General features: G+C 52.5%; 1 protein-coding gene across 3 annotated transcripts in view; it reads right to left on the minus strand.

Annotated features, from left to right (window-relative positions):
- BCL11B (BAF chromatin remodeling complex subunit BCL11B) overlaps positions 1-22,811 on the minus strand; it is a 91,338-nt gene that overhangs the window by 60,498 nt on the left and 8,029 nt on the right. For 2 of the 3 annotated variants that reach the window (XM_038545691.1, XM_038545688.1), the window contains exon 2: positions 16,822-17,190. In XM_038545691.1, coding sequence (XP_038401619.1) covers positions 16,822-17,190 — 369 coding nt within the window. The remainder of the gene's footprint in view (positions 1-16,821; positions 17,191-22,811) is intronic. The other variant, XM_038545689.1, reaches the window with a different exon arrangement.

Genomic DNA, 22,811 nt, shown 5'->3' on the forward strand with positions numbered 1-22,811 from the left:
CTTTCAGCATGGGTAGCGTTTGACGGCTACAATCACAAATTTTCTTCTAAGGGCGCAGTTCTGACAGCCACCTTCTTCCGCATTTCTTTGACGTGGGATCCATTTTCATCTCCTAATGCACCGGCGGCGAGGTACAGTGTGTGCACAACAAAATGTGTAAAAATTAACACTTCGCGGGATTAATTGAATAAAGATTGTTAGCACATTAACACGGGGAACATTGCTCCTTCGGATTCAATCTTGCCACGCTCCCGGCGCCGCTGCCACTGAAACAGGGCTTTACATCAGCTGAGGTTTATACCACTATTTAATGTAATTAAAGAAGCCGGTAGCACAGTCCTCCATGGAAATATCATTTCTATTGCAGGGTATTCCCATTAGAAATTGGGGGAAATCATAGCACGCGGACTTTGATTTTGTTGTAATTTTTTTTTTCCCTTGGCTGTCTTTGAAACAGAGCCGATGTGCTGGGCCTCAGCCGGAACCCTCTGCAGAAACCCTGCAAAGACTGCCCGATAAGACAAGCCTAGGCTCCTGGCAGGAGCACTCGGCGTTTGTCATTTTTGTTGTTGTTGTTGTTGTTTTTGAAACTGTTAAGAAAATATTTAAAAAAAAAAAAAAAGGGCTGTCTACTTTTGTCTGTAATTCTCTGCCCAGCAAACAGCACCACATCACGATAATGACTTTTCAGAAACCCCCACCCACCCAAACAACGCTGTGGATAAAGACAAGGGAGGTGTCTCCCTGGCTGCTCTTCTATATAAACAATGATAGCGTGGCTAGGATCCCAACAAGCTTCAAACCCGGATCGGGACTAGAATCTAACTGTAACCTCAGAGGAAGAGCACAGAGCGGCACTGCTCTCAGAAGGCCCCAGAATTGAAACACACCGAACCAACCAGAAGAAAAGAAAATCAACCTCTTTACACCACATCATCCAAAATGGCAGAGAAAATTAAGTCTTGGGGCTGAAGGGAAGGGACCTGACTTAGCTCTCGGGGCCCTGGGCAGCCTCTCCTCCTCTGAAGGCCGCCTCCTGCCCTTGGAACCACCAAGTGCTAACAAAAGTGAGACCCATCTCTAAACCTGCTCAACGCGTGTCCCTGTGCCATGGGGATGCCTGTGTGGGGCTTGTGTGGGGGTTGGTTGTTTTTTTTTCTTCCCTAAGTGCATTTTAATACTCTTATTCTACATCCTAATTTCTTTGCGGGGGGGTGGGGGGGGGAAGAAGGGAAAAAAAAAAAAAATCAGTGTCACTAAAAAAACGTCACTCTGTTTTGCAAAATCCAGCAGCTTCCTTGGCAGCGAGAGAGGCTGGCTGGCATTATCCTCTCATTTGACAAAACTACTATTTCTGGGCATGTGCTCAAAAACAGGTAGGAAGCAAATGCTGAGAAATAAGGAAGTAAAAACAGGCAACAGATTTTTCACTACCAAGAACGCCAAGCGTAAACACGATTTATTTAGCTGTGTTTAACGCGTCTGTCCTCCACGCAACTAGGAGCCCACTTGGGTTGCAGGGAGGGCGGGGAGGAGGGGACAGGAAGAGGGAGCAGGGGGACGACAACGGGGACAGAGAGAAGAGGCGGGCGGCTCCGCACAAGGACTTCCTGAACGGTTCCGCTCAGTCTTAGGAGAACAAGAATCTTCTGCCCCAAAATACACGCAGGTGTCAAAAGAAGGCAACGCTAATCTGCCGGTTAATTAACAAGCCGCCACTAACAAAGATAGGAGACCCAGCTCACGCCAAAGATATTTCCACGGGCGTCGCACGATCTCAGTGCCCACTTCTCTTGGCTTTTTGCAAACCCTGGGGGCTGGGGGCTGAGGCGGGCACCCAGGCCCCTCAGGTTGGGGGGGGTCCAATCTTCCAAGCGCAGACACGGTTGGGGGGGGGGAGGATCACTGCCCTCCCTGCCCATCCTCACAAGGCCACGTGGAACTGACGGAGCTCTGTATTCAATTAAGGAGCACCAGACAGCTTCTGGCTCCTTGCCGGCACCGACGCAGGCTATGGGTATCTGCTGTGCCCCCGCCCCACCCCGGGCTCTGATGCCAGGGAACAAGGACTCTATCAAGTCCCCCGTGGAGAAGGCAGAGTGCCACGCTCCCCCAGCCCCACCCCCACCCCCAAACTCAAGCCTGAGGTTCTGGCCCTGCCGGGGCGAACCGACCAAATATATAAAGCAAGCATCTGTATTTGCTAACGAGCAAGACTTAAACGGGAGGTTTCGGGCCCTGCCAGAGGTTATTCCTTTTAAAAACCTAATTCAGGTTCACTCAGCATTGACTAGGGAAAAAAAAAAAAACATGAACCAAGGCTCATCAAAAGAAAAACAACACAAAAGTAAGATGGAGTCCCAAAAGGCCAGTTGGGGCCTCCCATTTCCCCAGTGAAGGGGCCATTTCAGAGCAGCCAGCTGTGCGTTCTGGGGGTGTAAATGCCCATTTTTGTTAGCTTTAAGAGGTGGCGGCCAAAAAGGGGGAGAATTTCCTCACCAGCATGCACGGGGTTCCTTCCTCATCAGCAGCCAACAAGACTGTGCACTTAAAGGCGGCCTGCTGTATGCATTCCTTCCCACCCCCCAAGTCTACACCCCCTCTGCCCAACTCCTATGGGGGAGGGGGGGCAGATGCCAAATGTCAGTAAGACACATTTTCTGGTATATTCGGATCAAGAGTGAAGGCAAACCCACTCCATATTAAGATTCAGAATCACGTGATAGTCCCCAGCAATAACGAAGAGCTGGGGTGGTGTGCAGTCTCAGTCCCCCCAAATGAACTGGAAAGAGGGAGAGGTATTTCCTACTGGTCTTAGGTTATGAGATTGAAAATTCAAGTCCTCCTCCTTGGGCTCCCCGCTAAATCCCCTAATTCTCCCCCCTTGCACTGGAAATGACATGCTACACAAGTAGTTATTTGATGCCTCTCCCTTTTGCAAATTAGTCACCCTGCCCCCGTGGACTGAACAATAAGAGTCTATATACTTTTATGACGTCTTTGAAATCAGCAATTACTTCACTCTCATAGAATGGTTTGTTTTCATATCTGGATCGTGGCAGGAGCATAAACAATTGGATATCCCCATTTTATGGATGAAGAAACTGAGACACAGCGGGGGCTGTTTACAAACAAACAGATCAGATAGAGGCTGTGTGAACGCACACCTTGATTGTGGCACTTCAACTAGTGAGGTGACCCCGAAAGCTCCAGCGGCAACAAATACTGATGGGAAGGCTAACCAGGGCTAGGGTGCTAGCTCTGGAAGGCCAGACTTCTAGAAAATCCTATAAGAAAATCTCCATTTCTCGAAGGAATAAAACTGACTGCTTAACCGCCTCCCCGGGATCCCTCTGGATAACAATTCCATTGGTATTCCAACAGGATCCAGCTAACAAAAAGTCTCCACTCCCCGGCAAATCTCCCACACGTGGCTCCTGAACAAAAGCAAGGCAAGTCACCTGTACCTTGCAGACCAGTGGCAGGGAATACTGCACCACAAAGCAGCCTCACCCTGGGTGAGTGTCCCCTCAAGGCAGGAGAGCACCAGGCAGGGCTACAGAAACCTCTCTTTGAGGCGGATTCTGGACAAGAAACTTCCATCACTCTGCCCCAAGCCTTAACCTGAAACTAGAGGGAGAAATCACCCATAATTTTTATCACTGTTGAGTCGTCAAAATAAAGCAGAGATAAGTTGGCTTCCTCTTTCTCCGTGTCATAGACATTATGTCAGCCAGCCACACAGTTACCTGTCTGTCTTTCAAGCCAAACATGAACAGTTTCCCCCATAAGCACCCTGTTTTCAAAAATCCTAGAATTTATGACAGCCCTCTTCAGGAATTGCTAGGATGGGGCCCCTGAAACACACACACACACACACACACACACACATAATTAGTGTTTCATCCATCGGTTCTTTCTGTAAAGGAATCCGGTAACATAAATATTAATCAAACATGAGAATCTGCCTTTCCAGTCTTGGACCATTATGAGTGCCGGATTGTGATCTTTACCCGTATTTACAGATATTCAAAGGCAGATTCTATCTTGTTAGAACTGTTATAAATGGACGTCTGAGAAATCAACGAGCAAGTTCGGGCAGATATGAAAACCTTCCTGTCCAGGACTGCCAGCAGCTTTGAGTTCCCAAGTGTTGAATTTGTTACCTTTTCAAAAAAATAAATTGACAAATGCCTTCAGATTCCTCCAGAAGAAAAGCTAGCCGCTCATAGTTCGGGTTAGCTAAATCTGAGATTTTCTTAAGATCAACTCTCACTCTAAATGCCATGAAAGCATTGTTTACAAAATACTTTAGCCTCTGATAGCACAGAAAGTGCAATATTCTGTTATGATTTGGGTCAGCCCAAATCATAAATAAATATGTATATATATACACATTTTTAAAATTACCTTGACTCTTGTTACAGCAAACACATTCTGTGTGCTTCAGACCTATTTCTGAATAATGGAAAATAGAGACGTGGCTCCAATTCTAGCCTAGAAAAGCTGTCACAGTGAAGGTAAACTTTTAATCTCCTATAGGCAAACAGCATACATTTTTATTTCTGGAGTAACAGCTTTGGGAAAATGTTTGAACATTTTCTTAAGAGCTTTGTGGTAAATACATTGGGCGTCCAACCACTGCTTTTCTGAGTCTTTAAGGGTCTGTTGGAGTGCTTTAAACAATTGGAGGCCAATTTTTGAGAATCAAAAATAAAGAGAGACTCCTAGCAAGGTGACCATTTGCATACAAATTCTCTTTGGGGGGGTTATTGTAAGAGAAGTCGGGCTGGAGGAAGGGCTGACATTAATTCCCTGTAATTCCACGAGGCTTTGTGTCCCACTCTAGTAGAGGGTTCCATTCCCACACAATTGGGAAAACACTTTTGTTCTTGAGTGTTTTAAAATCCCAGCCCCCAGGAATTCCCTCTAGAAAAGCAGGCTCCCTCTCCTCCCTCTCCACCCCCCCCCCCACCACGCCCGGGAGGGGGAAAAGAAAAAAAAAAAAATACCCTACAAAGAAAACCACTTTGGGACGGGACTGTTTGCCCTGGATGGACGCAAAATGCACAAAGGAACTCTTTGAGGCTCCCTCCAAACGGGCCTCACCTGGATCCGGGGAAGTGCCGGGCTCTGTCGGGCCAAGGTGGGCTGATGCCGGGCTCGGTCGGGCGCGACCCTTTCTGAGCGCTCGCGGCGGGTTGGAGAGGGGATCCCCGGGCGCCCCCAGGACCCAAGCCAAACGCCCAGGAAGGGACGCCACCCCAGCGGGGAGCCCCGCCCCTCGCGCGCCGATTCTGAGGATGGGGCCACGGGCGGCTTTCAGGGGTCCTGAAACGCGACTCCCCACGCCCGGGAAGGTCACGAGTGCGGGCGCGCGCCCCGGGGTCGGGCGGGGGAAGGCGGGTGGAGGAGGGGCGGGCCCGAGCGCACAAAGGGGCCCCAGGCCGGCGGGCTCCCCGCCCTTGACCTTGGGTCTCCGCCTCCATCCATCTCCGCCGGCTGCCAGGGAAGGGGGCTGGCCCGGGGCCAAGGGCGAGCTCGCTGGGCTGCTGCGGGGCGGGGGGCGGCGGGGGGGCGGGGGGACACTCGAGGGCGGCAGAACGCTCGGAGGAAACCTGCATTCCAACTGCCCCTGCTCCTTGGGGAGCCGGGTCCCGGGGAGGCCCCGTTTCACTGCCCGCCTTCCGCGCCCCAAAGCAAAAGTTGCAGGAATGCACCGCGGAAGCCCCCTCCCCGGGCTGGCCCGACGACTCGCCCGCTCCCCCGCCCCCTCGGACCCGGCCGAGGCGGGGGAGGGGAGCTGTCACCGGAGGAAGAAAGGAGCGCGCCTCTCCGGCGAGCCCAGACGCGGGCAGGGTCAGCTGCGCCTCCGCCCGCCCCTCGCCGCCCCGCTCGGGCAGCTGGCCCATTAAGTCCCCGAATTATGCATGGGCCTGGAGCCCCCTCGGCCCTCCCGCCCCGGGAAGGCACAACCAGCGTGCGCGGCCCGCCCGGGCCGGGCCAGCAGCAGAGACGTGGCGCAGGGACGCGGAGCCGCGCGCCCCGGGGCGCAGGCTGGAGAGGCCGCGGGCGAGTCGGCGAGGGGACCTGGCGCGCCCCGGGGCCGGGGAGCAGCGCCTGGGAGCCCCCGGCGGGACCGCAGCCGGCGAGGCGGGGGGGGGGGTGGGGGGCGCCGACCGCCGAGGATGCCCCCGGTGCAGTCACCGAGTTGCCGGAGTGTCCGCCTGTTTCCGTGCGGGGTCCGCGGGGTGCGGGCCGCCTCGCGCCCCCGCCCGAGCTCTGCACCGCGCGCCTCGCAAAGGGCCATTGTGCGCCCGGGCTTGCCAAGGAGGGGAGACTTACGGACCCCAACCTCGGAGCCCCCGGGGGCGGAGCCTCAAGTCCCCCGGCGGGCGTGGCGGGAGGAGTTCGGCCCCTGCCCCCTCCCACGTGGGAGGGGATGACTTGCTGGGGGTGGCACCCTCGGGAGGGGTGTGGGGAGGGGGGAGGATGGAGGCCGGGAAGGGGGAGGGTCGCTGGAGATCCGGAGAGGGGGCAAGACTCCTCTTGCACGTTGCAACCGTCGGGGCACACGGGTAGTCGCGGTCGTGGTGAGGCCGGTGGCGCCTGGTTTCATGCGAGCGGGAGAAGTGCAGTCTCAGACTTGGGAGGATTTTGATGTCCATCCCTCCCCCCCTCCTCCAGAGTCTCAGGACGCGGCCTCAACTGGAGACCCTCCTCGCAGTGCACACAAGCGCGCACACACACACCCTGCCCCGGTCTCGGGTCCCCACAGAACACCGTTTTCTGTATCCGGGACCCCGTGCTCTCGACAGCAGGGCCCCAAGCCCGGAATGTGGAACTTTTTTGCTTGCTGTCCCGGGCTCCGTTTGTTTCTGGAAACGAGTTCCCTCTCTTTTCCTTCCCCTCCAAAAGCAAAGGCCAGGTCAAGAAAATTACATACTTCTTTTTCCCAGCGAATAAAGGCGCCTCCTTTGCAGGGAAAGTTTTACAAGCCAATGATGTCAATGATGCAAGGAGAAGACCACACTGTTTAGGTTTCTTAATTGGCTGGCTTTGAACTCTTGGTGGGAGGGGGAAAGAATCCACTCTGGCTCCCTCGGAGAACTTAGCTTTGTGGGGTCTACCAACCTCAAACCAGTTGCTGGAGTGGGAAGGGGTCATCAGGGGTTTGTCCTGTTTCTCCTTAAGGGAAACAAAGAACCCTGGATGGCTGCTCCACACAGAGCCCAGGACAGGCATTCTCTGGCCCTCAGCCTCAAGGGAGGACACCCCCCCCCCCCAATTCAGCTGCTGCGGGACTGCTCTCTCCAGATGCCAGGATCTGCCCAGAAAAGTCTTTAAAACAGAGCCAGTGCTTTCTCCGCCACTTTCAAGGATTTCTTTGGTACCTGAAGTCAGGAAAGCAGAACTGTGCACTCTGGACCCGGCCAGGTTGGACAGATGTCCTCCCTGGAGCTTCATCACAGCACTGGTGCTGGCGCTGTCAGGTGGCAAGGCTCTATGCATGGGGGTTCATCCTGGGTGGGCGCTGACCCTCACACCTGTTTGCACCTTTGAGTCTGGATTTATCTGCTTGCATCTAGGGCTTTGTCCACACTTGCAACCTGAAGGCAATGCAAGCTGTGCAGGTACTCAGCTCCTGGGGGTCAACAGCCCTGAGCAAACATTGCTTTGGCTTAGATAACTAGCTGGCTATCCTGGGCTGGGGGAGTTCACCCCACCCTTGGCAGTGCATCTGAACAGCTACCTTTTCCTCCTCACACCAGGACTGGGGGGGGGGGGGGGGGTTAGGGGGTCTGACTTCTCACCTCCAACAAAAGGCCATTTTGTTAATATTCCCCCACCCCAAAAGAGCCTGGGGTCCCAGTTTTCATGCTGTTGGGAGCAGCACGCAGCCACTTTCCCAGACCTCTCTCTCATCAAGTGATCACACCTCTCCCCACCAGACCTCGCCCTCATACACTCACACCCCCTACTCAGCACAGACTCCTCCTTCATGAGCCACTCCTATCCTCCCACCCCCACCTCCAGCTCAAAACCAGCAGACCAGCAGGAGGAGGACTCTAAGGAAACTCACGTAAAAACAAAATAAAAACGAAACCTAGAAGCCTTGCTTTCTCCAGAAAGGCCTCCTCGTCCCTGGGTCCAGCTCAGGAGGGCGGCCTCTAAGGTCCTGATCACACTCTGCCATCTGGAGCTCCTTTCTGGACTTAATTTAATGTGGGCAAGGCCGACACCCCTAGTCACTGGTCACCACCTAGCAGTACCTGGCTCAGAGTGGGTTCCAATTTCGTGAGGCCTGAGGTTGATACAATTCGGGAGGTCCTCTGAACAAAAAAACAAATACCAAACCACATTTACACCATCAGGGGCAGCGCCTGCAAGAGGCCCAGGAGGGGCCCTGGGCCTAAACTCTGCACCAAATCCTCCCAGAGGAATCTTCCCGGCTTGAAGCTGAAAGAGACCCTGTTTTATCCTTTAGTATAGTAGTTTTCATTTCAGCCACCAATTTCTTCAAAGAAAATGTATTTCCTAAGCCCAAAATGTAACAAATGAGGGAAGTAGGTTGGGCTGCCGGGTGGGAGGAGGATTTAGGTAGGAAGCTGGAGCTTACCCCCCACCCCCCTGCCGGGTCCTTGCAGCTGTTGGAGACCACTGGGTAGCTAGCTCCTTCTCCTATTTCAGTTCAGGAAGCTCAGGCCCAAAGAGGGGGAGGGTCTGCTCAAGGTCACAAGGCCTATCAGCCACAGGGCCTAAACACCAACTCCAGGTCTTAGGCCAGAGTCCACCATGCCTGCCCCTCCCCACCCTGCATTCAGTAGGCCCAGCTGCCTCCTACAACCCAACTGGGTTGGCAGTCGGCTTCTAACAAGGCAGCTCTGCACAAGACAGCAGTCCACGCGAAATTCACAGATGTGTGTAGGACAGGTGGAGGTCCCCCATCCCACTTTCTTCTGCTCACACAAGACCCCCAGATCCCATCATGGGGTGTCACCCTAGAGAAGTCATTCACAGTCTGGCCAGGAGCGAAAAACGGCCGGTGCCAGCCCAGGTTAAAGACCCACATGACCCCACGGGCCTGGGCTCCCCGTGAGGGCCACTGGCTGGAAGTCAGGAGCCTGGCGTCCAGGCACAACTGTGCCGACTCACAGGGTAACGATGCAAGGTCCCCTCACCTCTCTAAGACTCGGTTTCCTCATTTACAAAATGAAAGTAATAACTGATTTACCACCTTTCATGGGGCGGAGACGGAGACGGTGGATGGGAACGTGGGATGAAAGACAACCACGGGCAGCACTGCGTCACCACAGGAAGGAACATGACTGCCAGAGTTCACACCCCGGGCCCCTAGTCACCAGCTGTGTGACCCTGACCAAATGACTTAACATCTCTGGCCTTCAGTTTCCTCTTTGGTAATGTGGGCTTGATACCAGGCACACCTCATGGAGGTATTAGGGGGATTCAATCAGTGAACAGTTTGCAAAGCCCTTCAAACAGTGACCAGTACAGAGCAAGTTCTCATAAATATGTGTTCAGTTAAAAACCGAAATGTGAAAACTCTTCTCTTGTTTGTTTCCTCAGTAAAAAAGATGAGCCCAAGGGTGCAGGGGCAACCAGCAGGCTGCCCTATTTATATAGTTAACTGACACAGAGCCCACTCCTAACAGATTCTAGAGGTAGTGGTTATGTATTAGTCAGGCATGAAAATGAGCACCAAAAAAAAAAAAAAACCAACCAGGCTGTCAAGTGCCTAATAAAAAATTTAAGCCAAGTACTAACTGTTTACTGTCAAACTAAAAACCTAGTAATAATGAGAACAGAGGCTCAGAGTTGGTTAGGTCCCCCACCTGGGAACCCAGGACCCTGCCCTAACTTCTCATCCTCCTCCCTGAACTGCTGCTGGAAGCATGAAACCACCTATATCCGTCACAGAGAACAACGGCCCCAAACCTAAAGGAAACCTAAGAAGGTAGAGAAAAAAGAAAAATCACACTGTAGCGGACTAGTGTTTTCTTGTCTTCTTTTTAAGTCAGTAAAACTTTTGATCACAACTCAGTGCAACAGTCACAGAGGGCAGCTGCTGACACTGCTACGGTCTGTGGTCTGTCCAGTTTACACACTACCTTCAGTCTCTTGCCTCCCTGGGGAGGCTGGGAGGGCAGGGACTGCTCACCCCGGCTCCCGGGCTCCCAGGTCAGGACACCAGGACTCTGCCAGGGGAAACGACCTGCCTCAAGGCAAAAGGGCACCTGGCTCAAGATAACTGGGGTCTGGACTCAGCCCCGCCCATCACCAGTTCCAGAAGATCAGGTAAGAATGGGAGGGTCAGCAAGGAGATCCTCCCAGCTCAGGCCAGGAGGCCAGAATCCCCACATGGATCCCTCCAGTGGTTCTCTATTATTAATAACAGCTAGCGATCCACAGGGACCTAATACATGCATGTCTTGTCTAAATCAAACCTTGTAACAAGCCTGAAAGATAAGAAAGATTATCTCCATTCTACAGGAAACCGGGGACTTGGAAAGGGCGAACAACTGGCTGAAGGTCATTCAGCAGGTCATTGGCAAACCCCAAATCCCGGCCCAGATCCAGCCGTCTGAATTCGCATCTTATTGCTTTTCTTTCCCACCACCCACCTCTCCAAAACCTTCACGAAGAAATACAGGCAACTGTATGAGGGAGGCTACCACAGACCGTGGGTCAAGGCCTCCGGGGTCATACCCACAGGGTCATACCTGGGACTGGCTTCAAAGACCACCCTGGATGGAGCCTGGAGGTAGTGCCTGCCCCACTGGCTGGGCCAGCTGGGCAGAGTTAGACTACCCCTCCCTAAAAGCCTCCATTCCGGGCAGGCCCGGAGCCACCTTCAGCCCAGGGTATGATCCTGGAGTCCCAAGATCAAGTCCTGGGATCGAGTCCCATGTCAGGCTCCCTGAGTGGAGCCTGCTTCTCCCTCTGCCTGTGTCTCTGCCTCTGTGTGTGTGTCTCTCATGACTATATAAATAAAATCTTTAAAAATAAAACCCTCCATTGCTCCTGTCATCCGGGGAAGCCAGGCAGACCCGAGTCTTTCTCCACTTTGCTGTGTGACCTTGGACAAGTCCCTTAACCTCTCTGGGCCTTAGCTCAAAGTAGAGTTAGAAACATCTCTTTCAAAGTGGGGTTGGAGGTATCTGTTTGAAAGTCGATATAAATTTCAAGAGGAGATAAACCAAGAAAAGCCCCTACGGACTATGTGGGGTTACCAGGTAGGCCTCCTCTTCCCCACCACCTGCCAGCCCTGCCCAAGCTCTGGGGCCAGCCCCATAGTGCCCAGCCCCAGGACCATGTCTCTGAGACAGAACACTCCACTATTCCTTGGTGCAGACAGAACTAATAATTAGCTGTCACGATTTAATAATACATAAAGATAATCCATGCTACAACACGCACGGATTTAACTAATCTTAATTTGGAGGCAAAATAACAACTCTAAATATATCAAACGCAAGTTTTTAAAGACAACCTGCAAGTGGGGTTTATCTCCAGTTTCCAGCACAGGCAAGTTATTTAGTCTCTTCCACTAGCCTGGCTAATATTCTCTTCTTTCCACATGTATTTTATTTATTTTTTGAAGTCTGAAAGGCACATTTGCAGAGCGGCATGTAAATCCTCCAGCTGATCAGAAGCCAGTTTCTCCAACACATTTTGCCTGGCGATGGGTCACTAGGACCCCAAACCAAGCACCCCCCCCTCCGCCTCCAGGCACACCCCTGACCCCTCATAGGTTCCAGATGGAGACATACAGGGCGGGTGGGGCCGTGGCAGCAGGGAACTGCCTGCCACTTCCAGCCCAGGGGGATCTGCTACTTCCTGTCACCCGCTGCCTGTCTCCTGCATTTCTCCAGAAATCTGACATTTGGGGTTTGATGGGGGGAGGAGGAAGAAAAGGCAAAAGGCAAACCTATGACTGACAGCTGATGGCTCGTTCCTCCAGTTATAGCTTCATTTGGTTATGGAAGGGGTGATAACATGCAAAAACGAATTACCTGTGATCAAGAGCCTTCCCTCCAGTGGCTATAAAATGGGGATTCTAAGGAGGAAATGGCTGAGAGAGAAATCCGAGGTTAAGTTTTCAAGACTCTGACTGAGAAGCAAACCCCTCCCTCATGCTGCTAAGCAGGGTCCATAGGCTCTTGAAAGCTTTTCTGAAAGCTTCGACCTCTCAGTCACTGGGCTGCAGCCAGACCCTGGGCTAGGTGGATGCTCTGTATGTTTCATTGTCATCCATTCTCAGCACAGGACTGACAGGTGGGGACAGACGAGGAAACTGAGGCCTAGAAAAGTGAAATGACTGGCCTGGGTAGGCACTGGAGTCGCACCTCTCCCAACTGACACTGAAGCCCATGCTCCCTTGATCCTTACCCACCCCACCCCAGGTTCCTCCACAGAGGGACCCACCATTAGAGTGGCCACTGCAGGACAGTATAAGGACGTGGCCAAAGATGCTGGGGGAAGGGGGCACACGACAGTTGTTCTGACGTTTCTGATGGTGGAGTTCCCCGAAGCCAATGGAAGTTTCTCCCCCAGTTCCTGGAAGACCCACATTAGCTACCAGCAGGAAATGATGGAGCTGGGGAAGCGGCCAGCAAGGGGGGAAGGTGCTCATCTCTGCAGCAGGTATCTGACACGCCAGGCAGGCACACATCACTGAAACACCACCGTTACTGCTGGGTGTGCTCCCCTACGGGGCAAACTGCCGCCTAGGCGGTCGGGCCACGTGGCCCAAGGCTGGCAGGTGTCAGGGTAGGGTGAGGACATGTGCTGGGTCCCTTCCCACGCGGCAGCACTCGGCCTCCCTGGCACAGCCCCCTCCTCTCCATCCCTCTTCGAGACACCCAGCCCACATCAGAGGTCTGAGACTCCTGCTCTCTGCAAACCCCAAAACCCATCTCACTTCCCCCTACCCCCACCCCAGGGTTGGCTACTCCCATCTCCTCCAGCAGTGCCAAAAGTCGAAGAATGCAGTAAGAAGGGAGTTTAGGAAAGATAAAGAACTCCTATACAGGCAGAGTGAGTCAGGTCTCCAGGCCAGAGCCCCGACCTCTACTCAACCCCACCCCTGTCCCCAGATGGGCCTCAGACACAGGATCCATGGACCTTTCCCTGCCCACAGCTCACAGCCAAGGCACAACTGCACACATCAAGGGTGGGGCTGCCACCTGCTCACATTCTGGCGACGATCCCCAAGGGGGACAGAGCAGCAGCCTAAATGGCTCTCTTCCCGCCACACTTCCCCCCACCCCTAGAGGGTCCTGTCACCTGTGGTGGCAGGAAGGGGGGATGACGATGCTCAGGGCAGGGGAAGGGCAGTAGGTGCTTGTTTATTAAATGAACAAAAGAATGAATGAATGAATACCCTCCAAGATACAAAGCTCCAGAAAGTTCCTCCTTCTACTCTCCTACTTTTCTAGCATTAGAAAGAGAAAGAAAGGAAGGAAGGAAGGAAGGAAGGAAGGAAGGAAGGAAGGAAGGAAGGAAGGAAGGAAGAAAGAAAGAAAGAAAGAAAGAAAGAAAGAAAGAAAGAAAGAAAGAAAGAAAGAAAGAAAGAAAGAAAGGAAAAGGAAAGGAAGGAAGGAAGGAAGGAAGGGAGGGAGGGAGGGAGGGAGGGAGTCACTACTCTTTTATGCCTATCTCCAGACTCCGGAGTCCCAGGAAAAGGGCTAATCCAGGGTCCAGCCCCTGATGCAATGACTTACACAATTCCAACTCCGATCTCACGCCCAGGGCACCCTTAAAGGTGGAAGGGATCCCACCTATCCCACAGGCCGGCCTTGCCCTCCTACCTCTGGAGCCCTGCCTCTAGATGCACCTGGTGGAAGGAGAGCTGGGACCCGTGTGGACAACACTCAGATTGCTGCTTCCCGGAAAGGCATGGCCCTCATGGTCACCACAGGTACCTCCCTTGGGGCAGCCAGGCCAGAGGCCAAAGTCCCAAGAGTTAGCAGCCACCCACTCACCAGCGGCCGGCCCCAGGGACAACAGCAGGGCTCGGGCAGGCCGGAGCATCCCTCCCCACCACGGCTGGGAAGCAGGAACAGGAGAGGCCTGGGCGAGGCCAGCGGTGCCAGGGGCCTGGGCAGCAGCTGTGCGGATTTCCGGCAGCCCGGGCGGAGAAGCGCCTGTGATTCCTAGTCCCCCTCTTAAAATATAAAGACTCAATTATCTTTGAGCAGCTTGCTTTACACATGAATTGACACATTTATTTTACAATAAATAACTGAAAGTTATCTGCGTTTCCTTTACTGTTAATCTACGCAGAGAAATAATAAACAGGGCTTGTCTACAAAAATGCAAGTACTGCAGTCCTCAGAATTCAATTAAGCTAAAATAATTAATGCTCCCACCATATTAAATTACTTTATACATTTGAGCCACTGAAGTTTTATTCTTTAATCTTTCCTTTTTATTAAATAAAAAGAAAGAAAGAAAGAAAGAAAAGTTGGTGCCAACGCACGAAGGGAAGAAGGGGAAGAGGACTGGTAGGGGAAGGCACGATGTGCTGCTAGAATGGGATGGTCGTCTTCAGCTGACACAGCATGGAGACTGTTTGGTGCCTTTGATTAAAATAACATTTTAAATTCTTTGAACAAACATATCTCTTTAGACTTCTAAGGGATTATTTTACATATTTCTTCGAGAATGAAGAAATCCATTCGTCCTGTTTGCTGAACAGAAAAGGCCAAGAATATCTTCCGTCACACATAAAATAAAAATACTGTAGGCTGCTGCTGCAGTATTATAGCCCAAGAAAAGGGGTGCGGGGGGGGGTGGGGGGCGGGGAGGACAAAGCCGCCTTGCAGATTAACTTTGCCTTTTATGAAATCACATCTAGTCGCTTTCTTAAACAAACCTACCCACAATGATCGGCGGCCTCTCGCTGGGAAATACCTTCATCGTGAAATGAGGATTCGGATGGTTTTTGGTGAAAGCAGAATGCCTTTCCATGGAAATATAAGTAGGGACCAGAGTCTCATGGGCAAGGTCTGTGGTCACTGATGCTGGGTGTTTATTCTACTGGAGAAAAAAACGTTTCCTCCAATGGCAAAGAGAAGAAAGGGCAGGGGGACCCCCAACCCCACCAACAAAAGGGACTCTGCACCTTTCTTGCCCAGAGGCTCCAGCCCTCATGAAGGCAGCGTCACCCACATTTGCAGGACATTCTGAGAAGCCGGGTTTACATGACCATGGCCCTGAACACGTCAGACAATCTTCTCAAAGCCACTGGCAACTTGAGAGCATGAGAGATGTCCCCCTAGCTCACGCACCAGATGGCAAGGCCCACAGGTCCTCGTGATTTGATGGGGTCTCCCCAGGACCTAGCATGTGCCAGCAGGAGTCTGCATCCCCACTATAGTCTCTTCCCAAGAGAGATCTCATTAATCCCATTTAACAGGTAGGCAAATTGAGGCCCAAGGTCTCAAAGTCGCCTGTGGCTTGCTGCATTATCCTGCCTGCCTTCTGGACGATGGCGCCTTCTGTTCCATCCTACCTTGGCCTACACCAGGCTCCCCCTCCAAGGAGGAGCACCCAAAGCCTCAGTCCCTCCAGCGTCTCCACTAGCTTCCATGCCCAAAACATAGCCGGCACCTACTTGCACACTGTAGCACCAAAGGGGACCTCTGAAAAGAAGGTTCCACTGGCAAAGCACTGACGGAGCCCTTACTCATTCAATCCTCACACCAGGCCTGCCAGTATTCCCGCTCCCTGTTGACAGATAAGGAAACTGAGGCCTGGACCCATGAAGCAGCTTGTCCAAAGTCAACTGTCAGGATCTGAACCCTCATCTGCACGCACTCGGATACCATCTTGCTGCAGGGCAGGCTGCCACTTATTGCAGGAACACAGGTTGTCAGGGCCCTCTTTTTCTGCTGGGCTTCCCAGGCTCAGAGGTATGACCAGAAGAAGCAAACACTGAGGCTCGCAGAGCACGGGCTCCCTGGAGGAGGCTCTGGCACGCCACAGCCGAGGCCTAGAGGGACACGGCGCCAACTCGCTGCAGCAAACAGGCCCAGTTGGAGGACACAACCCCTACATCTGTTCTTCAGGTGGTAAAAGTCCGCAATCCAGGTGGTCAGCTGAGTGGGCATGCCAAAAGGAATGTCAACCTCCTGAAAGGGGTGCAGTGCTCCAACAAGCTCCCACAAGCCCTTCCCTAGACCTACCAGACGGATCAGCCAACCTCAGAAGGGGCCTCTGAGACCAGGGCACCTCTTTTTGCAGATGGGAGACTGAGGCCAAAGAGAGGAAGAGGAGGAAATGAGTGCCCCCGTTCCTAAGGGCCCACCAGGTCCTGCCCACAGGCCACATCTCATTGGACCTCACCACAACCCTATGGAGATAGATCCCATTAGCTCCATTTCACAGATGGAAAAACTGACTTGTCCATGTTGTAAGGAACAGATTCCAACCCAAGACTGTCTGACTGCACAGCCAGAGACTAAGCCAAGAATACCAGCAAACCGAAGGCCAACTAGCCTTCCAAATTTCCGTTCTGTACTCCCAGCCGCCTATGGATTAGGCCCCACAACAGTCTCATTGCCAAAAGCAAAGCAACCATCGGCCAGCTGTGCCTCTCTGAGCCTCAGGCCTGTCTCGTCCTGAGGGTCACCCAGATAGTGGCCCCTCGGAAAGGGCGAGCCCTGGCTGGTGGTCCTATCCCAGTAGCCCCCGGGCCCCCTCCCAGCACCAACACCGGCACAACCAGAGGGGGAGGCGGGCGTGGGACCCAGGAGGTGGCTTTGGCAGCAGCCTGGCCAGTGCAACAATCCATACCTGCAATGTTCTCCTGCTTGGGGCAGATGCCTTTCGTGGGTGAGAGCAGGTGGTCATCTTCGTCGGGGGTGACCTGGATCCCGATCTCCACCGGCTCGGACACTTTCCTGAGCTCGGAGCGCGAGGAGGGCGGCGGGCTGCCCTTGTCCAGGCCTTTGTCATAGCAAGCACCCAGGCTGCCGCCACACTGCTTCTTCTTGTGCTCTATAAAAACCAGGATGTCCCCCAGGGGGAAGTTCATCTGACACTGTCCACAGGTGAGCAGGTCAGGGTCGGGGCCACCCACCATCAGCCCCAGGCTGCTGGGCTCCTCTATCTCCAGACCCTCATCTTCTTCAAGGATGGCGGCCTCCACATGGTCAGCCTCTGCTGAAGAGAGAAAGGAGAAGGGGGCAGAGAAGACAGAGATGGGCTTAGGCAATCACAGGCACCCATTGGCCATCCCAACCCTTCCCCACCGAGAGGAGGCCCCTACACTGCCTGGGGGCAGGTGCAGTCACCACATCCCTGCCTGACTCCTGGGGGCCATGGATGGGTAAACTGAGGCTCCAGGAGCAACTGCATAGCCCCTGGAGATTGGCTGCTTAACTGATGCTGAACTTACTCCTTTGTAGCTTATCTGCTGTTGATTCCCACCCCCCAACATAGCACATAAACACACACATGTGCACAGGACACCCGGCGTGCTTTCACACGAGGCTGTGTCACAGGCCTGTACTCCAAGCTAGAGACAGGTCTCTCCCACTTTACATCATCTGAGAATCACCTGGGGAGCTCCAAGCCCCCCGCCCCACAACACCCACCCCCACCCCGCCCAGGCAGCACCCCAAATTAATTACAGCCAGATCCAAACATCACATTATCTTCTTGTTTTTAAGATTCCCCAGGTGATTCCAGTGGCCAGCCAAGGCTGAGAACCGTGAGCCAGAGCCAGAGCCGGTTCACCCTGCTTGGGCTCCATCCGCCACCCCCTCCCTTCCAGGGTTCATTCATGTCCTCCCCATTCATGGGAGCCCTGCTCGCATTCCTCCACCTCGGACCTGGCCGCACACCAGACAAGAAAGCAGAACCCTCGACAGGCGTCAGGCAGCCAGTCCTTCGGAGAGAAAGAAGCCCACAGGCTCAGAAAGCAACAAGTGAGCATTGGTTCAAAGAGAAATATCGAAGAAAAAAAAAAAAAAAAACAGAAGGCAGGGGAAGGGACACTGAGAGTCTGCTCCCCGAACGAGGGAGCCGGCTCTGCCGCCAGACACTGCTCCTGGTCGGATTTCCATCACCTTGTAGATTCCCCAGCACTCATCAGCTCCCCACTGTCCTTTTTGGTTTTATTTTCACTCCAGAAAAAGAAAGGAAAAAAACCTTTTCAGGCTCCAAAAGCATTTCTTGGCAGACGACAAACCACACTTTCAATGGACTGTACATTTTCATATTTCTTGAGCAGCCGATATAGTTCCCTTTTTTTTTTTTTTTTTTTTTTGGTAGGGAACATGGGACCCAAATATTTTGAAGCCGATCAATGCCTCAAAAAAGCAGCAGCAAGCCCCAAGGGGAAAGCAGGAGGACTCGGCAGCCGTAAGTGTCATAAATAAGAGGAGTGGACAGTGAGGTTACATATCCCCTTGGGGTCTTCATGTAGACGACACTAGCATCAGGGTGCTTGAGAAAGCCAAGAGGGGGGCAGAGGTCTGAAACCCAAGGAGGCAGGTAAATTTTGAGCTGTGTGGTATTCAGTAAGATATAATGAAAACCACAGAGGAACAGAGAAAAGGGATGGAAGGGAGGAAAACACATTCCGTGGCAGTGAAGTTATTGACGGGCCAGAGCCAAAGAACAGATAATTTAAGGAAAAAATTCTGTGGCATCTTCCATCCTACATATAAATCCCTGTTCTGTATTTTCTGAACACAGCTTATTTAGGGCCTGTGAGAGGCCATGTGTGATGCTGAATCTAGAACGGACGGTATATGACAGGTAACGCATTGGAACCACGTGTATACAGTCGATGCATAGGTGTTGCTGGGAAGGGAAGTTAACATTTGAGATCCTGCCTGTGGTTACAGACAAGTAGACAGAGCCCTCCTGAGTTACATGCAGACGTGGATTAGACCCATGGCAGTACAGAAACATCCCAAAGATGAGGAAATCCTAAATCTGTTGTCTGCACACCTCTCATGCAAAAACAAAACAAAAACAAAAACAAACAAAAAAACCTATAAGGTAAGAGAAGCAGTTTTCACCGAGCCAGACCCGGGGAACCATTAATTACACTTTAAAAAAGAAATCAGGAGTTTACTTAAAAAGGAGTTGGAAGACAATGCCACATAATTAATTTACTAATTTATTTTATGAAAAGATGCTTTGGTATGGTTGAAATGTAATCACAACCCTCACGCCGAACAGTGGTGGTAGGGGGACCAGATTCCTGCGAACGGTTTGTCAGAATGGAAAAGGTAATTACTCGGTGCTTCTTTTCCCTTTAATGATCTAACATTGAGCAATACTGTTTATATTGAAAAGCTTGCACCTTTAATTACCAATTACATATACATAATTTCAGAGCCAAAGGAGAGGGCTGTGAAAACAGTTCTTTAGAAATATAAGGATGTATTGTGCGCCATTTCTAGAGAGGGAACTCTAATACACGGGAGGAGGATGTCAAAATATTGTTTTGTTAAAAAAAAAAAAAAAGGAGAGAGGCACAAAGGAAATGAGCTGAAAAGCAAAAAAAAGAAAGGACAAAATGAAACAGAGAATTCAGATGGAGCAGGGGCAAGCTCTGTGGTGGGAAGGGCGGCAGTACCTGGCCCTGCCTGAGCGGCCACTCGCCAGCAGGCCTGGCACTCTGCTGCGTCACCAAGGCGGCCACGCTGCCAGCGTGACCATCCTTTCTGAGGACGGGGAGGTGCTTCCTGCCGCTTAATAATTTCATCTTTCTTGTCCTTGTTTTGTTTTGCTTTTCATTAACTTTCTCAGGCCTGTCTGCTCTCCTGGGAGGAGTTCTAGGAAGCACCCGCATACCTCCTCTGCTAGGAGGTTTTAAGCTACATAATTTCAACTCGTCCCTTCTCATTCAAAGGAAACACAGGCTACTTTAAAAATTAGCAGAGGTCACTGTGAGCCTGTTCACAAGCAGTCCTGCCTCTCTGCCTTCCATCTTTTGCTGAGGACTTGGTACCAACACTTTTTTTTTTCTTTCTCTCTCTCTCTCTCTCTTTTTTTTTTTTTTTTTTTTTTTTTTTTGGTAACATCTGGTATTCTTTCCTTTATTTGGCTCTCTCTGCCTTTTCACTTTTCTGCTGCAGCAGGCTCTGTGAGCCACACACACCCACCCCCCATCACTGAGTCTGAAAAGTATCCGAAACTGTTCGCTGTGCCGTTGTTGGGATTCGGGCCTCCAGGACCCTGGCAGCCAAGTCCCCCATGCCCCAGGGCTCCAGGACCCAGGACCCATGACCCCAGCTCGCTGCTTTCCAGGGAGCCCAGGAGCAAAAGAAACAAACAAATCTTCCCTCTTACTATCGGCGCTGAAAGTAAAACTCAAGATGACAGGCAGTGTTCACCCTACTCCAAGAATGGGGTTTCCTCTCCCCCCCCACCCCGGGGAGGGGGGTGCGGGGCTCTGGGCTTCATCTGCCAAGTGACATACATCCCAGGAAGGTGGCAACGTCACCCCCCAAAAGTTCAGGCGGCAGAGTCAGCATGAACCCCTCAACTGTCAAGTTCTGGGTCACGGCGGGTAGACCAAGACAACTTGCTGAGCCTGGAAGCTCATGCTCATGGCCTTCGGAGACACCCCCAAAAGACGGGCTGTGGTTTCATTTCCGCTGGCAGGCGGATACCGAGCTGGGTGTATGGGGTGTGTGTGCACACGCGCGCGCGTGTGTGTGTGTGTGTGTGTGCGCGCGCGGCCCTTCTTAGAACCGCATCGATGAGGGAAGAAATAAAAGGAGAAAGAGCCCCTTGGCCCAGCTCAGAGAACGGCAAGGTGAGGGGCATCTGGCCTCCTGGTACCCTCCTTTCGCTGCCCCGCAGGCACCCGAGGCCCCCCAGCCCCACGCAGCTCGGAGAACCAGGCCTCTGCTGGAAGAGCCAGAGGAGCCCAAATTGCCACCCAGAGATAAGAAAACACCAGGAAGGAGAAAAGACACGTAACAAAAACAGCTTTTTCAAATTCCCAGACCCAACAAACCAGCCCCTCAGGCTGTCTTGTCCAGCAAACTCAGGCCCTAAATAAAGAAGGCAAAGATGAGGTCTTTCCTCTGAGATGATTTCTGCTTTCGTGAAAAGCTCCCCAAGTGTCAGGCGGCTCCGGAAAAAATATTGCTGCTCTCGCTATTATGAGCCGAATAAAGTACAGGGATTGCTAAAATGTTTGACTCGTTAAGAGGCAAAATGAATGGATGCAGAAGGCAACTTGTTCAAATGTCAGATATCACATTGGGGTGGGTTCTGAAATACGAAATCCTAAAGCTCGTGGACAAATATATATTCACACATACACACACACACACACACACACACACACACACAGAGTTAATTTTCTTTTACAGCAAAACCACATTTTATTTACAAGGCTAGGCCTCCTCCCAGCTGAGAAACGCATTTAGAAGCAATGAAATCAGGGTTCACAAATAATAATGGATATTTGTTAAGTAGATGGGGAAGCACTTGATCCTAAGACAAACTCCCCCATGCCTGAGCTCGGCTGGGAAGGAATTTGGGGCAGAAGACAGAAATGGAAAGACAGCATTAACACCTGACCCAGCCAAGCAGCCAAGAGGCCCCCGGCAGCTGCAAAGGCTTAGCATGGCCTTACCTGGCCAGTGATTTCCCCCACACGCAGGGCTCCAAGGGCCCCACCCGCCCTGGTCCATCTGTAACAACTGCCCCTGCACCTGCCCTTTGGGGAATTCCAGCCAAGGGGCCGACTGCCTGCTGTCCCCAGAGCACAGTGCATGTGCACGGCTGCACACACAGCACACAGGCCCATGTCCCCCTTACCCTGCACTGATTCAAATCCCAAATCTCTAACGGCTAAGTCACAGTCCAGGAGAAACATATGAAGAATTATTGTCTCAGTGACGGGGGGCGTGGGTAGGAGAAGGATGTGGGGGGAGGGGTGCCAGGCTCTTAAAATCGTGTGCCACCAACGTCACAGCCGCCATCATGATGTGTACGCATGTTTACAAGAAATGCTCAGCATCCCTCCGCCAGAGCTCCGCATCCGACTGGAGACTTTACACCTGCTTCCTACGAAGACGGAGCCTTTGCCAGCAAGCCCATGCTCACCAATAATCTGCGAAGGGATCTTTTCATTCTCCTCCCCGCGAACATTCCGGGAGGGGCTGCGACTCCAGGCGACACTGAACCACCACCAACACGCACACTCAACAGAGCACAACACTTTCGGAGCTGCCATCAATTTTTAATTTATTGGATCCAAGAGAAAATAACAACCATGGGGAGGGGAGGAGGGAGACGAGTGGATGGCAGAGAGAAGGAATCAATTCTTGGTGGAGAAAATAATCTATGACTAGATGACGCTTAAAGGCACGACAAGAGGTTTTATGAAGTTCTCCGAACATCGGGAATAATGAAGTGCCCAGCAGAGGCGGCAGAGATAAGAGCAGCCCGTCAGCCCAGCCATGCAGGCATTGGGAGGACCGTCCTCACAGGACCAGGAGGAGTCAGAACATGTCTGAGGGTGGGACCCACTGTCCGGGTCCCAGCCCCATTTGGCCACGAATTCCCACAACCAGCAATGCCTAGGGCCACTACTGGCCCTGGGAGGACACAGCCTGCAGGGGGAAGCAGGCCTCCTCGTCGTCGTTGAACAGATGAACTCCCTCCCCTGACCTACCTGCCCTCTCAGGAGGAGGGCTGAGCAGTGCAGCCTGGCCAGGTGTCTCAGAGCTGCTCTCCCCAAGACCCTCCAAAGGCTTCCTCCCTACCAGCCTCAGATCCGTGGAAGAATGGGGGCACACCGGGGC

The sequence above is a fragment of the Canis lupus genome, chromosome 8 (assembly GCF_011100685.1).
Source record: "Canis lupus familiaris isolate Mischka breed German Shepherd chromosome 8, alternate assembly UU_Cfam_GSD_1.0, whole genome shotgun sequence".
Lineage (NCBI taxonomy): Eukaryota > Metazoa > Chordata > Mammalia > Carnivora > Canidae > Canis > Canis lupus.